This window comes from Pristis pectinata, chromosome 7 (genome assembly GCF_009764475.1).
Source record: "Pristis pectinata isolate sPriPec2 chromosome 7, sPriPec2.1.pri, whole genome shotgun sequence".
In the NCBI taxonomy this organism is placed as follows: Eukaryota; Metazoa; Chordata; class Chondrichthyes; order Rhinopristiformes; family Pristidae; genus Pristis; species Pristis pectinata.
Window position 1 is genome coordinate 93762483 of NC_067411.1, and position 14167 is coordinate 93776649.

Sequence of the window (14167 nt, forward strand, 5' to 3'; positions counted from 1 at the left end):
AGAGGGACTTAGGAGTACAAGTGCATAGTTTGTTGAAAGCAGCGTCACAGGTAGACAGGGTGGAGAAAAAGTCATTTAGCACGCTGGCCTTCATCAGTCAGGGCATTGAGTATAGGATTTGGGAAATTATGTTGCAGTTTTATAAGTTAAAGGTGAGGCTGCACTTGGAGGACTGTGAATAGTTTTGGTCACCGTGTTATAGGAAAGACGTGGTTAAACTAGAAAGAGTGCAGAGAAAATTTACGAGGATGTTGCCAGGACTTGAGGGCCTGAGTTATAGGGAGAGGTTGGCCAGGCTGGGTCTTTATTCCTTGGAATGTAGAAGAATGAGGGACGACCTTGGAAGTGTTTAAAATTATGAGGGGCACAGATAACGTCAATGGTAACAGTCTTTTCCCCAGGGCAGGGGAGTCCAAAACTAGGGGGCATAGATTTGGGTGAGAGGGGCAAGGTTTAAAAGGGACCTGAGGGGCAACTTTTTCACGCAGAGGGTGGTGAATATATCGAACAAGCTGCCAGAGGAAGTGGTTGATGCAGGTACAACAGTATCATTTAAGAAGCACTTGGATAGGTACATGGAGGGGCAGGGCCTGGAGGGATATGGGCCAAACGCAGGAAGTTGGGACTAGCTGGATGGACAGCATGGTCAGCATGGACATTGGGCCGAAGGGCCTGTATCCGTGCTGTATTGCTCTATGACTCTATAAGTTCCTTCATTTAATAATGATAGCTTTTATCTCTCTTTTTTATCTAAGCTACTTCTGGCCTGCCTAAAGATGTTATCACCTAATATATTTCCATTCTTGCTATGGTTCTATTACAGCTATTTTGATCTCCCAGTAATGCAATTGCATCAAATTCTCCCCTTTTATTTCTTTAAGCATTTGCTGCATCTTTTGTCCTTGTATTTAATGCTATTCCTTTTCCTGTGATTTCTTTTTTGTGTGTGGTTACCAGCTGATATGTCTTTTCTTGGTCTTTTCTTTCCTTTTATAATTGAACAGTTCAATTATTTTTTTCTACTCCCTTTGTTTTGCTGTCCTATTCACTAAATTAGCTTTTGTTTTTATTGACCTCCACTCTAGATTGCTTTTATTTCCTTGCTCATTTCCTTCCTAGTTTGATTCATTGTTCATTTTCCTATTTACCAACTTCTCTGATTTTAGATATAGCCAACCCTGTAGAGTAGCTGGAGGCACAAGAGGCCGCAGATGCTGGAGTCTGGAACAACACACAAAGCGCTGGTTCAGACTTGCCGAGTTCCTCCAGTGCTTTGTGTGTTCCTGTAGAAAAGCTGTTATTTTCCATGAAACTGCTGCTAATGCACATGTTCTCTTGTAATAACATACCTTTTAATGTAAAATTCTTAATCTTCCTAACATTCCTATTCTAGTATGACCACAGGGACCTGGAGACTGCCAGTCTTTAAAGTCCTGGTCTCATCCACGAATTCTGTAATCCCTAACTCTTCACATAGGACTTAAAACCTTCCCCTTTTTTATAGTGTTGTGTCCTTGTAACTGTGATAACTCAACTTCTAATTCCTTAATTATTTTCATTTTTTTCAAAAATGACCTTTATCCTACCCAGGGAGATGAAAAGCATTCTGAACACTGCGTATGGACTGTAAAAGGCTTTTGGCTATCTACTTCTTGGCTTTCTGGCTGTTGTGCTATGCATATCAAATCTAACAGTTGGTGTCCACCACCTGTAAACAATCATTTTAATCTTTTTTTCTAGATTCCATCTCTTTGCTCTTTCCCGTTTTGAGGTTCAGTTGTTTCAACTGTTCCAGGTGGAAATAAATTTATAACTCATAAAGAAATTAATTTCCATATTCAGCAATGAATTTGTCAGGAAATCACGAAGATTAGGTTCATCATTGAGCTTTAATGTGTAGTGTTTTCTGTCATACACAGCTCTAATATCTTTGCCCATTATGTGGGTGGTTAATAACAAAAGGCACAATATTAATATCAATATTAATATTAATCATAACTGAACAAAAATGACCAAAGGCTGAGGACATCCAGTTGAATTTATTTGTCAGAAAGAAACTGAAAAGAAACATCATTATTTCAAGGCATTTAAACAAAAAAAACTTGATAAATGTTTTCCTAAAATTAAAAAGGAATCATTCTTTTATCTTTAAATGTAAAGTTAAGGTATAATGGCCTTAGTGTCTCCATGTTAAAACTCTAAACACCAAGGGAGGCAATAATACTGTTGTACAATAAGTTGTAGTATGAAAGATTGAAGAATGTTGTTGCCTGGTTTTTAGAGTTAATATGTTTTTAATAGTCTGTTTCATTTTGTAGATGATCCCGCTGTGTGGGCCAGTTTAATGGCAGCATGCCACATGGAAAAAATATCATCTCATTTGAATGGTACAACTCCAAAGCTAACTGCATCTGAGGAACTGTTTGTTGCAATGATCACTACAAAAAGTAAGTAATGCATTTTGCTTTACATGGTAGGTTGCCTGCAAAATTTGACCTGCATTCTTTTATTTCAATATGGCACAACCTTTAAATTGATTTTTGAAATTCAGTTTGAAAATAAAGGGGCTTAGTTGTATATCTCTAGCATTGTGTAGTCTGTTTTTGCTTTGCCGTCACAGTAGCTGAAACCCTTGCATCTTAGTAATATCATCTCAACATTCTTGTCCTCCTTCCTCACATGTTGCTGATCAATTGCATGCTGTTTTGTAACTTTCTCAGTTGCCTGCTAAATTAAGCTGTTATACCTGTTATCTGTGCTATTACCTAATTGAGGGAAATACTGAAAGCATCCTTGTTTTAATTCATAATTATTGAAATGTTTATTGGCTCGTACTGGAATATTTTGAGGGAGGAGGAATGATACATAATACATAATTCTAACATTTTTATTATTCTGCAGTAAAAACAGAGAAGACCATGCCAACTTCCTATCTTCAGTCCCTGGAGAACTGGTCTCTGCAACAGGCTGCCACTGGACTAAAAGAAATGGGCAGGCATTCTGATGCTGAAGCCTTCTGTACTAAAGTACTGTATAATTCAAACAGGAGCTTTAATATATTACTATGCATGAACGCCCTGCTTTTGTATTTGATTCCCCTAGCAATAAATGATAGCATTCCCTTAGCTTTCTTGCTATACCTGCATACTAGCCTTTTGTGAATTTTGCACTAGGACAACCAGATCCCATTGTATCCCAGAGTTCTAGTCTCTCACAGTTTAGATAATATATTTTATTATTTACTAAGATGGACAGTTTTCATTTTACCACATTAAACTGAATTTCCAGATTTTAACCATCACTTAACATAGCAATATTTCTTTTATAGCCTCCTAATGTCCGTATTTATTGACTGATAAAAAAGAGGAATGGTAATACATTCCAAGTTGGCTGACAAAACTACATGTGAAAGTAGGCTGCAACGAGTATGCAAAGCATTGACAAAAGGATATGGACAATTGTAGAATATAATGCAGGCAAATGTGATGTTACTTACCCTGGTAGGAAAAAATGAACAGCATTTTAGAAAAAAAAAGTCTTAATTTGGGAGTCCTTGTACATGAATTACAGGTAGTTGTAGGTAGATTTAGCAAACAATTTGAATGCAGTTGCTATGGCCTTCATTACAGAGGAGTTGGAGTATAAAATTAATTGTTACAACTATAACATAAGAGAGGCTGAAAATCTGGAGCAACAGACACAAAATGCTAGAGGAACTCAGCAGCTAAGGCAGCATCTATGGAGGGAAATAAACAGTCGACATTTCAGTCCTGAAGAAGTGTCTTGACCCAAAACGTCAACAGTTCCTCCAGCATTTTGTGTGTTGTCCATTTTCTTCTTTCGGTGCTGCCTGACCCGCTGAGTTCCTCCAGCATTTTGTGTGCTGCTTGTTACAATTATAGAGGGTTTTGGTGCGATGACACCAAGAGTGCTGTGTTTAGTTTTGATCTCTTTACCTCGGGAGGATACTTGCCTTGGAAGCAATGTAACAGGATTTACTCGATTGATTCCTGAGATGAGGGGACTTTTCCATGATGAAAGATAGAGTAGAATAGACTTTATACTCAGGAGCTTAAACAATTGAGGGATGGTCTAATTGAAACAATGTTGTTCTGAAGGTGCCTGAAAGATTGTTATCCTTGACAAGGGGGCCTAGAATTACAGGGAATAATCTCAGGATACTGAATTAATTATTTAGGACCAAGATCAGGAGCAACGTCTACACTGAGGGGGTTATAAATCAAATTTATTTCTATTCTTGATGATCAATTGATTATCAATCGAGTATACTCAAGGCTGAAAGGGTTATGAGAATTGAGAAGGAAAGTGTTGAGGAAGAATATTAACCATGATCTGGTTGAATGGTTGAGCAACTCAAAGGGTCATGTCCCTAACTCGTGCTCCCATTTATGTATTTATTCAGTACTGTCACTGCAACAGTGAAATTTTAAGTATGCATTTTCAGATGGAGAAACTTTAAGGGGCTGGATTGAGATGGATCTGGCTTGCCACTCCAAGTCGCCATATTAGGTCTCTGCCAATCTCTGCAAACTAGATGTTGTGGGGCATTCTTGTTGTAGCTCCACATTGTAGGGTTGCATCAAGATGAATGGCCTCAGTGGCAACTGATCCAAATGCCAAGGCTCTGTCCTCAAAATGCCGCTGACAGATTTGACAGATGAAAAACCTGGGGACAGAGCTGTGGCTACTTTTAAGTCTGTAAGTGAATTCAAGATTTTAAAAATAAAAAAAATTAAATCATAATAAAATACTTGTAATTAAAAACATTTAACTAAATTCATTAAAAATAGTGCTTGATGCTTCCTAATCCACAGGCCAAGGATTCCCATTGAAATCATTGGAATCCCAGCAAGATGGTGCTCCCGGATTTACTACACCTTAAATGGATGCCCTTCAAAACCACTAGGAGGTTTTGCCTCCAAAATATTTCCCGTCACCACGTGCAGTTTTGCTGTTTTGAAAAGATGCTGTGTGATGTAATATAACAGACACTTGTATGTACATAAAAATTTAGGAAAATGTTTCAAGTGCTTCACAGAAATGTATTTGGATGAAGTTCCACATTGAGCCAAAGAAGGCAAGATTAAAACTTGGTCCAAAAGTTTAACAGAGGGTTTTGAAGAGATAGTGGAAGTGTACAGGTTAGACCAGATTTTCAAGGAAAAAAATTGCTTGGTGTTTTATTGACACTCTCCTTTATTTTAGGTACTTAAGAACCACCCAGACCATCCTGCAGTGTTCCTCTTGCTGAGACAGGTTCAATGCGAACAGCTCTTGATTTCACACCAGCAGCTTCCTGATACAGTTTTAGAAGAGCTGAAGAAGGCAGTGATGTCAAACTTCACATCAATAACAGCTTGGCATGTATGTTGTATGCTGTGGCTTAGTTTTACATTAGTAGTCCTTTTTTTATGACTGTCTTTGCACCACATTTTGGAGCAGTAATTTAAAACAATTCATAATTGTTATTGGTTTATTAATGTCACTTGTACCAAGGTACAGTGAAAAACTTGTCCTTGCATACCGATTTGTACAGATCAATTCATTACACAGTGCAGTTACATTGGGTTAGTACAGAGTGCATTGATGTAGTACAGGTAAAAACAATAACAGTACAGAGTAAAGTGTCATAGCTACAGAGAAAGTGCGGTGCAATAAGGTGCAAGCCGTGATACATCCAGATAGGATGCTTTCTATGGTGCATCGATAAAAGTTGGTGAGAGTTAAAAGGGACAAACCGAATTTCTTTAGCCTCCTGAGGACATAAATGCGCTGGTGAGCTTTCTTAGCTGTGGCATCTACATGATTTGACCAGGACAGGCTGTTGGTGATGTTTACTCCCAGGAACTTGAAGCTCTCAACCCTCTCGACCTCAGCATCGTTGAAGTAGACAGGTGCATGTACACTGCCCCCTTTCCTGAAGTCAATGTTTGTATCTGTTAAAACAAATTCTGCTTAAAAATATTCTTAACATAAATTGTCACCATCTTTTTAAGTTCTTGGCATTCATCACTAAGAGAATCATTGGTTCAGTCATTGATATCATTAGTTTCTTTTGTAAATGAACATTCTGACAGTTATATGAAAAACACTTTTAAGAGAATTGTCATCTGCTACATCTAAACTTGTTTAAGTATTACAGAAATGCTAATAGAGTTAGATGAGGTAGTTGGGAGGTGGCTCAATATAAAACATTGGTGCTAACAAGGCTGGCTTGGTCAAATGCCCTTTTCCTTTGTTGCAAGTCTTTTCACTTGTTGCATATTATCCCTAATGGTAAATGCATTGTACTGTGTTGTTGGAAATAATTCCATTAGTTTGGTTTTCTTGGATAAGTGAGTGGCCAAGTTGTGAATCACATCTCATAATTTTTTAATAAGAGGCCAATCAACCTATTGAGTCTGTGCCAACTCTTGAAATGTTCCCATCAGTCCCACTTATTTTTCTATAACCTATTCTCGCTGCATGCCCCGATTCTCCTGCCACCCACCTAACCAGGGGCAATTTATAATAGCCAATTAATGTGCCAATGTGCCTTTGGAATGAGGGAAGAAATTGGAGTAGCTGGGGGAAACCCACAGGGAGAATGTGCAAACTCCACACAGAATTGAACCAGGGTTGATGGAGGTGAGTGGGAACAGCACTATCTGCGGCACCATTATACTGCCCACATGTCCCTCGTGCAGATGATGATTTGTATGTTCAGTTCAAGGAAAATGCCCTTGATCCTGAAATTTTATAGGGTCTTGCCTACTCTTACACTCTATTCCCTCAAATTGTGTTTTATAGATGCAATATTTCTAGAAATCGTACCAACTTCTAATCTGGTTTCAGATTTTTTAAAAAGTCGATTTTCATTGGTTTGAAGCCAGACTTTTAAGTGATTTTCTGCTTTCGACCCTGATTTTATTATTCTTTATTGAGAACTTTATGGAACTTACGGATGCCTGCTGCTGACACTTGGAAAGGAAAATTCTTTCATCCAGCACAGCTGCTTTTCTTCAGCTCATAATTTATTTAAGTAAAAAGTTTTAAGTAAAAAGTAAAGAATAAAACATTTGACAGGAATCTATGTTCATTTTTGAATATCTGTTTTCCACTAGTGGCTGGCAGAAATATATAAATCTCAGGGTTTGATGGTAGCTGCAGAGATGTGCTACAGGCAAGGATTGCAATTGTCTTCACAACAAGGTGATGTGAGTGGCAAGTTGTCAAGTCTGCTCCGATTAGCACTGCTTGCACTTTCACTCAGCACGGTAAGGATTTCTTAATTAGCTGCAAGTTTCGGAACAAATTTTCAAGCTGGTTTGATCTTTTCCTCTTTTCCCAGATGTTTTGAAATAAAGGCATTTTGAGAAGAGGCTGAATTTGGTGCAGAACTTTTCAAGTTCACTGAGGTCATCCAGTGAAAATTTGTAACACTACAAATTTGTAGCTACTTTCAATGTGTACATATGTGCATCAATAAGTGTGATTAAACCGTGTTGATTTTTCTGGAAATTAGAAACATTGCATACTTTGTGAGAAAGTTTAATGCATTGTCATTCAGATGTTGTCAACTTAATTTCCTCTTTTCCTTTCAAGTTCATGAGCTGTAAAGAAAAAACACAGCCCTTTCACCAGTTTCACTGTTTCTAATGGATATGTAAAATCACTTCTTGCATCTGGCCCACTGATTTTATTTTCTTCCCTGTGATTAAACAGTCTAGGTTATGTATTTTCCTTGATGTTTTGCATTAAATCAGGAATTTGTGTCAAGAACCAAAACTCTAAGTTAACATCTTACAAAATATAACAGCAGTCGTCCACTTTTTAGTCAAGCACTCAATGAAGGGGAATATTTCCAGTAGTGGTGTGTTCTATGACGATATGGTTGGTTGAAAACTAGAAGCACTTAGAGCAGCTACCTTCTGTATTCATAATTAATCAACTTAACTTGTGTTTATCAAGAATCAAATCAGTTTAATTAACTAAAGTACTGAAGTTATCACATTTGGTGAGTTTCCTATATTACAAAATGCCAGTTTGCTTTTCCCAAGGACACTATTCATGGAATGGGAATACTGGGAGACTTCAAGTATCATGCTGGATCCCCTTCGCCTTTGCCATTAATCCCAATGAGTATATCTCAGAATTCGTAGCCTCATCCTCTGTCTTTGTAATTACTTCTATCGCAGATTCTCAGCTCTTGTCCAACCCAGTATCTTTAATGATGAGGATTACATGCTGCATCAGAATTGTACACTCAATCAGGAAAGATTTGGATCCAGCAGACAGCAATACATCGTCCATCATACCTGACTCCATCTGAGCATTTTCACTTGCGGAGTTGTATCACAAAATCTATCGTGTTGAGTTTGAAAATGATCACTGTACTAGATGTGAAAAAGCATGTAAATATTTGGCATTTTCTGCATTTACATATTTTAGCATACCAATTAGTTTCATTTGCTGATCATTATAAGTTTGTGACAATTATGCCCAAGTATATAAATGTGTTGAAACAAGTGAGAGACAATTGTATGAAAGCATGTAGATTTTTCAAACAGATGGGGGCCAGTAAGTGATCATATCAAGTGAATGTTTGCCCAGTTTTCTTCTATTTCCAATTAAGTCAGTGAAGTTGCACTTTTCCATGATGGGTTTTGTAATTTTTTAAAGGAACTAAACCACAATGCACAATGAATTTAGAGGCTAGCTACATCAAATACATTAAGTATGTAGAACACTGGAACAAGGTTTGACCTTTTGCTGCATCTCAATAACTCCTTAATTGAGCTGAACATATTATATCATAATTTTAACTTTGACTGTTTTTTGCTAGATAAAATTTCAAAACAATCGATGGACATCTCTAGTAAAAGAAGCAACCAATGAAGCTCAGAAAATCTGCTTCTGCCCTCTAGCTGGTCTGTTCCAAGCACTTCTGCAATTTATAGTTAAAATGGGAGCAAGGTAACTTCACCACTTTATTAGAACTTATAGATGTTGCGAATAAAGTTTATTGAGTCATTTCAAGCTATACTTTTCTAAAATGCAAAAACCCATTCTTTTTCCTCATTGATCACATAGTGATAGACAACATCTGTGTTCTTTGGGTCATCAACTTGAAACATTAACACTATTCGTCTCTCCATATATGCTGCCTGCTAAATATTTCCAGCATCTGCAGTATGTTTTAGGTTGAAGACCCTTCATCAATTCTCCGTCTCTCTTCCCACAGATGCAGCCTGACTTGCTGAGTATTTCCAGCATTTTCTGTTTTTATTTTAGATTTCCAGCATCTGCAGTTTTTATTTTTGATTTTTCACTTGGCATCCAATGACCAGTCCAGGGAACCTGCCTTCCCTCAATGCAAATATATTGTTTTAGGTGAGGAGATCGAAACTGTACACAGTACTCCAGATGTCTCACTAAGGTCCCATATAATTATAGTAAGACATCACTATTCCTGTAGCCAGATCCTCTTGTAATAAAGGTCAACATACCATTTGTGAACCTAATTGGTTATTACACCTGTATGCTGATTTTCAGTGTCTTCAGAAACAGAGGTTCCTTTGAACATCATCATTACACAAATTCTCTCTATTTTAAAAAAAAAAATTCAGAGTGGATAACTTCACATTTTTCCCCATGAAAGATAGAGAACTGAAAGACAGACAAATGAGATTCTGAAATAGTGGTTGTAAATGATTTGGTGGAAAGTTTTACTCATGGGCAAATGAATATAAAGTGCCTTTCATGATGTTGGAATAATTTGAAGTATAGTAATTGTTGTAAGAAACTGAGCAGTTCATTTCTGCACTAAGATGCAAGATATCTTTTGTTAGTCACATGCATTTCATTGTGTGTTTCAATATACATCTTTTTGCATAGTGTTCTGGGGGCAGCCTGCAAGTGTCGCCACACTTCTGGCGCCAACATAGCATGCCCACAACTTCCTAACCCGTACGTCTTTGGAATGTGGGAGGAAACCGGAGCACCCGGAAGAAACCCATGCAGACACGGAAGAATGTACAAACTCCTTACAGACAGTGGCTGGAATTGAACCCGGGTCGCTAGCGCTGTAATAGTGTTATGCTAACCACCACACTTCTGTGCCTGCCCACTACAGACTTCCACAAACAATGTAGTAAAACAGGATAATTTGGAACTTTTGATGTTGATTAAGAATTAAATATTAGCTGTGACACTAGTGATAGCTCAACTCATCATGGAAATTGTACTAATGGTTTTTTTATGCCCACTAAATGGAGCCTGATAGGACTTCAGCAGCTGTTGAAAGAAGGGGGTTGAAAAGTTAAGAGTACTTGAGTTATGAAAGATGTAGGCAAATAGTCAAGAAAAGATTAATGAGACGATTAAGGCCAATATCAGTGATTAAAATGACTGGTTGGCAAGGTCATGAGGATAGATTTATTAAAAGGAAATATTTAAGGACATTGAGGGCAGTAAACTCTGAAGAGAAAGAATTATGCTGAGTTGAGGTTAACAATGAGGGTAAGGATTTGCTTAATGCCGATGCATGGAAAATAAATGAAGCTTGGGGTAGGACAGATTAAAAAATGTAAGGAAAAGGCAAGAGAGATGTAACTGTGTGTAGTGTTCAAGAGGATACCAGTGGAATTGGGGAAACACAAGGTGTGATGAGGCAATTTCAGTATGGCAGGTATAATAATGTATAATCATCAGATTGATTTGATTTTCATTTCTAAGCTTTGAGAAGCTTATGTGCTGGAATAAAAGAATGAGTTAATGATGTGTCCATCCCCCAGGGAGACTCGACGGCTGCTGGAGAGAGTAGTATATCAGCCGGGTTATACTGAAAGCATTGCATCAGTTGCACGTTGGTACCTCCTCCGACATTTGTGGGCCAAAAATGATGATGCACTTATTACGGTAAGACTAGAGTATTTTAAAATAATACATGGCATTTATATTTCAAAATCCTAAAGTAGTTCATGAATTATTTTTGAAATGTGCTCACAGCTTTAATGTAGGCAATATCAATTTGCACGTGAAGATTTTACAAACAGCAGTGAAAAATTATTTTAGCATGATGTTAGTTGGGGCATTTCTTGCTGTACAGAAGATGAACTGGTATGTAAAAGAAAGCCTAAATTTACTTTGATTAGTAACATTTAATACTTTAGTTAGCGTTGTTCCTCTAAAGTTTTTACTATCATTTCCATAGGATACTTAAAAAAAAAAAGCAGTGGATGTTTTGAAAAGTGTATCCGATCAGATTGCAAGAAGCCTTGGTTTAATATCTAAGTCCACCATACTACCTCTATTACATAAACCAATCAGGCTAGTCGTCCAGTGGGGTTTGAACATTCAACTTTCTGACTCTGGTAATAGCTGCAAACTAAACCAAATTACTTCTTCATTTCTCTTGGACACAATGCATTGCCTTCATGAAAATAATGTAACGATATGAAATACTCTGAACACAGCAGAGTTTTTTTTAACAGTTTAAGAGGAGAAAAGGTGTCTTAAGAGGAGAAAAGGAGATGGTCCAGAGAGGCAGAACTCCAATCAGCGTACTGTATCAGCCAGTATACATTGTAGGCAAATTGCCATGCAAAATTTAGCTCGGGCAGGGATGAGCCTTTCTTCTATCCCCCACAATTAGATTTGGGAACATAACTGGCAGCAACCTTGAACTACTTCAGGAACTCTAGGTGTGTGCCGACTGCAGACGTAGATTCTGTCGAAGGTCTAATAAACACTTGAAAATGAAAAGGTGGTAGTTGAGTATCAACAAACTACTTGATTTCAGAGACATCACAGACTAGTAGCAGAGGTGGAAAATCCTTATTGTGAGTGATAATACAAGCTCTTTGCTCCCTTTTCGGTCTTCCACATTCTTCCGTATCTTCACTACAAGTTGAGATGACTGGGGCAACCCTTGCACTGCCTTGACCAAGTTTAAATAATGTGGCACAAGACGGATGGAGAACCTTGACATTTCTGATTTTATATGGGTCAAATATTCATTTGATAAACTTCATGTTTGGGAAACGCAGCAAGGACCAACATTTGGTCAAAATCATTTGTGTTCTAAATGAATCTATTGTGCTTGCAGGTTTTACTTCAAAATGCAAAAATGAAAGGTGATTCCAGAGTCGAAGAACTGTACCAGAAGCTTAATGAGTCATCATGATTACTGAACTGAAACAAAGACAAACTTTGAATGCCTGAACAATAAACTGTAGCATGGGAACTATGGCTTTGGTTGCTAATATTACTAGGATTTCTGGCTGTCTAACAGCAGTACCTATGGCTGGCGGGCTAGCTTTTTTTGAAGCAATACCACTGCTATTGTTCATTGCACCTTGGATAGATGTTTAAAAAAAAATCCACATATCATTATCTGGATCCATACTTTCTCTTCTATGCAATCATTGTATTGTCCTGTCTTTTGCATCTGAATATGTCATCAAGGCCAAGGAGCTTGCCAGATTTCTTTATTTTTAGATGAATACTTTCATTGTAACTTGACCATTAATCTGTAATGTTGCAGTATGAATACAAAGAAATAATCATGTTTGGACATTTGTTGCAGAGTTCATAATAATATCACAGCAAGCTATGCATTCGTATCATGAGTTCCTGCTGAAAATTATAATTAAAGTAATTATCTTGCCCCAATCTTTAAGCTCTTTATTTAATGTTATGCTTATGACCATTAAAGTCACCACTGACAGTCTCAATTATTTTTGACAAACATTCCTTTGCACCAAATGTATTCAAATACCTCTAATTTGTTACTGGATAGCAAATATGCAAGTTCAATATTGAAGTGAAATCTTAAGGCTGCTTTGGCATAGAAACTGTTGTAGAAATGGGAAAATGCTACATATACTGGAAATTTGGAATCATGCAGCATCTGTGGGGAGAGAAATTGTTAATGGGTGAAATCCTGGTAGATAAGATCCCCTACCCAGAATCACTGCCCACAGTCCACACATGCCTGTGCAGTTGCTTGGGATGGATGGTGAGTGCCCTTTGCAGTGGCCCTCTGCACCTTTAAATCCAGTGACTTGGCCTCATTGAAGAATGGGCAAAAGGCAGTGCAGTGCAGAGGCCTTACCCCCAAAATACTCAGACTGCCTTGCAAAGGTGGAGCTGACATTTGGCTAACTGAAATTTGTAAGTGATATTTCTTTTAAAAATCTCCTAATATTTAGAGAGATGTAAAAACTATTCAAATTAAAGATAGTGAAACATTTTAAAAATAAAACAAAAGTCATTTCAAACACCAAAGCAAAATAATTTAAAAGAAAATTAATTCCCATTTTCTTCATCTACAGAGCTATAATTCCTATTGAAATCAATGGGGTCTCAGATCCTGCACTGTTGGACTCTGTGTGAAGCCCAGTGAAGGATCATAGGAATAGATGCATCGCCATCTGTCATTTGGTAAGTCCTGGACTTGTGCACATGAAAGTGCACACATGGAGGTCTGGGATTTGCATCTGACCTATACTAACAACTGAGCACTGGCTGTTGCAATCAGAACTGCCAGCAAAACTCATTGGTATCTGCAGTAGAAATCTATGGCGGAATCATGGCCGATGTCAGAATGGAGGGGGAACCACATCAGTCAGCTTGCAATAAAAAAGAAATGATGACTTTATTGATCTCTTTTAAACATTTAATATTTGCAAACAGATGATGTTTTGGGGGCAAAAATGTAGCAGTTTCAAAAGAATTGGATTACAGTCAAACGACTATCTTCCCCAGCATGTTCAGTTGAACAATTCTAGTTGAAGATGTTTCTAATTATGATAAAGACTGGCTTTCCAACACTGCCTGAGCAAAGAACCTAAAAATAAAGGACGGGAGCCAACAAAGGTGCAGCAACACGATTTTGAGAAGGTCCTGTGCACATTTAACAGTAATTTTCTTAAAACAAAGTAACCTAAGGCAAATGACTGTGAGTACCACATACATTTTAGGATACGTGTCATTGTTGGGGATAGTTATTTTAACAATATAAATGACATCAACATAACCTAGGAAAATATCTGCACTTTATTCAAAAGTATGATGTAATAAATTTGTTTTTATGTAAAACAAAATCGTGCTATCATCCAGGATATACTCAGCTGACAGTTTATATTAAAACTGATTTTAAAAA

General features: G+C 37.5%; 1 protein-coding gene across 3 annotated transcripts in view; it reads left to right on the top strand.

Annotated features, from left to right (window-relative positions):
- The window catches only part of skic3 (SKI3 subunit of superkiller complex), a 90200-nt gene extending 76084 nt beyond the window's left edge, over window positions 1-14116 (top strand). For all 3 annotated transcript variants that reach the window (XM_052019423.1, XM_052019422.1, XM_052019424.1), the window contains exons 35-41: window positions 2319-2447; window positions 2902-3026; window positions 5227-5385; window positions 7125-7277; window positions 8846-8976; window positions 10797-10920; window positions 12110-14116. In XM_052019423.1, coding sequence (XP_051875383.1) covers window positions 2319-2447; window positions 2902-3026; window positions 5227-5385; window positions 7125-7277; window positions 8846-8976; window positions 10797-10920; window positions 12110-12187 — 899 coding nt within the window. In that variant the 3' untranslated portion in view covers window positions 12188-14116. The remainder of the gene's footprint in view (window positions 1-2318; window positions 2448-2901; window positions 3027-5226; window positions 5386-7124; window positions 7278-8845; window positions 8977-10796; window positions 10921-12109) is intronic.
- The last annotated feature ends 51 nt before the right edge of the window (window positions 14117-14167 follow it).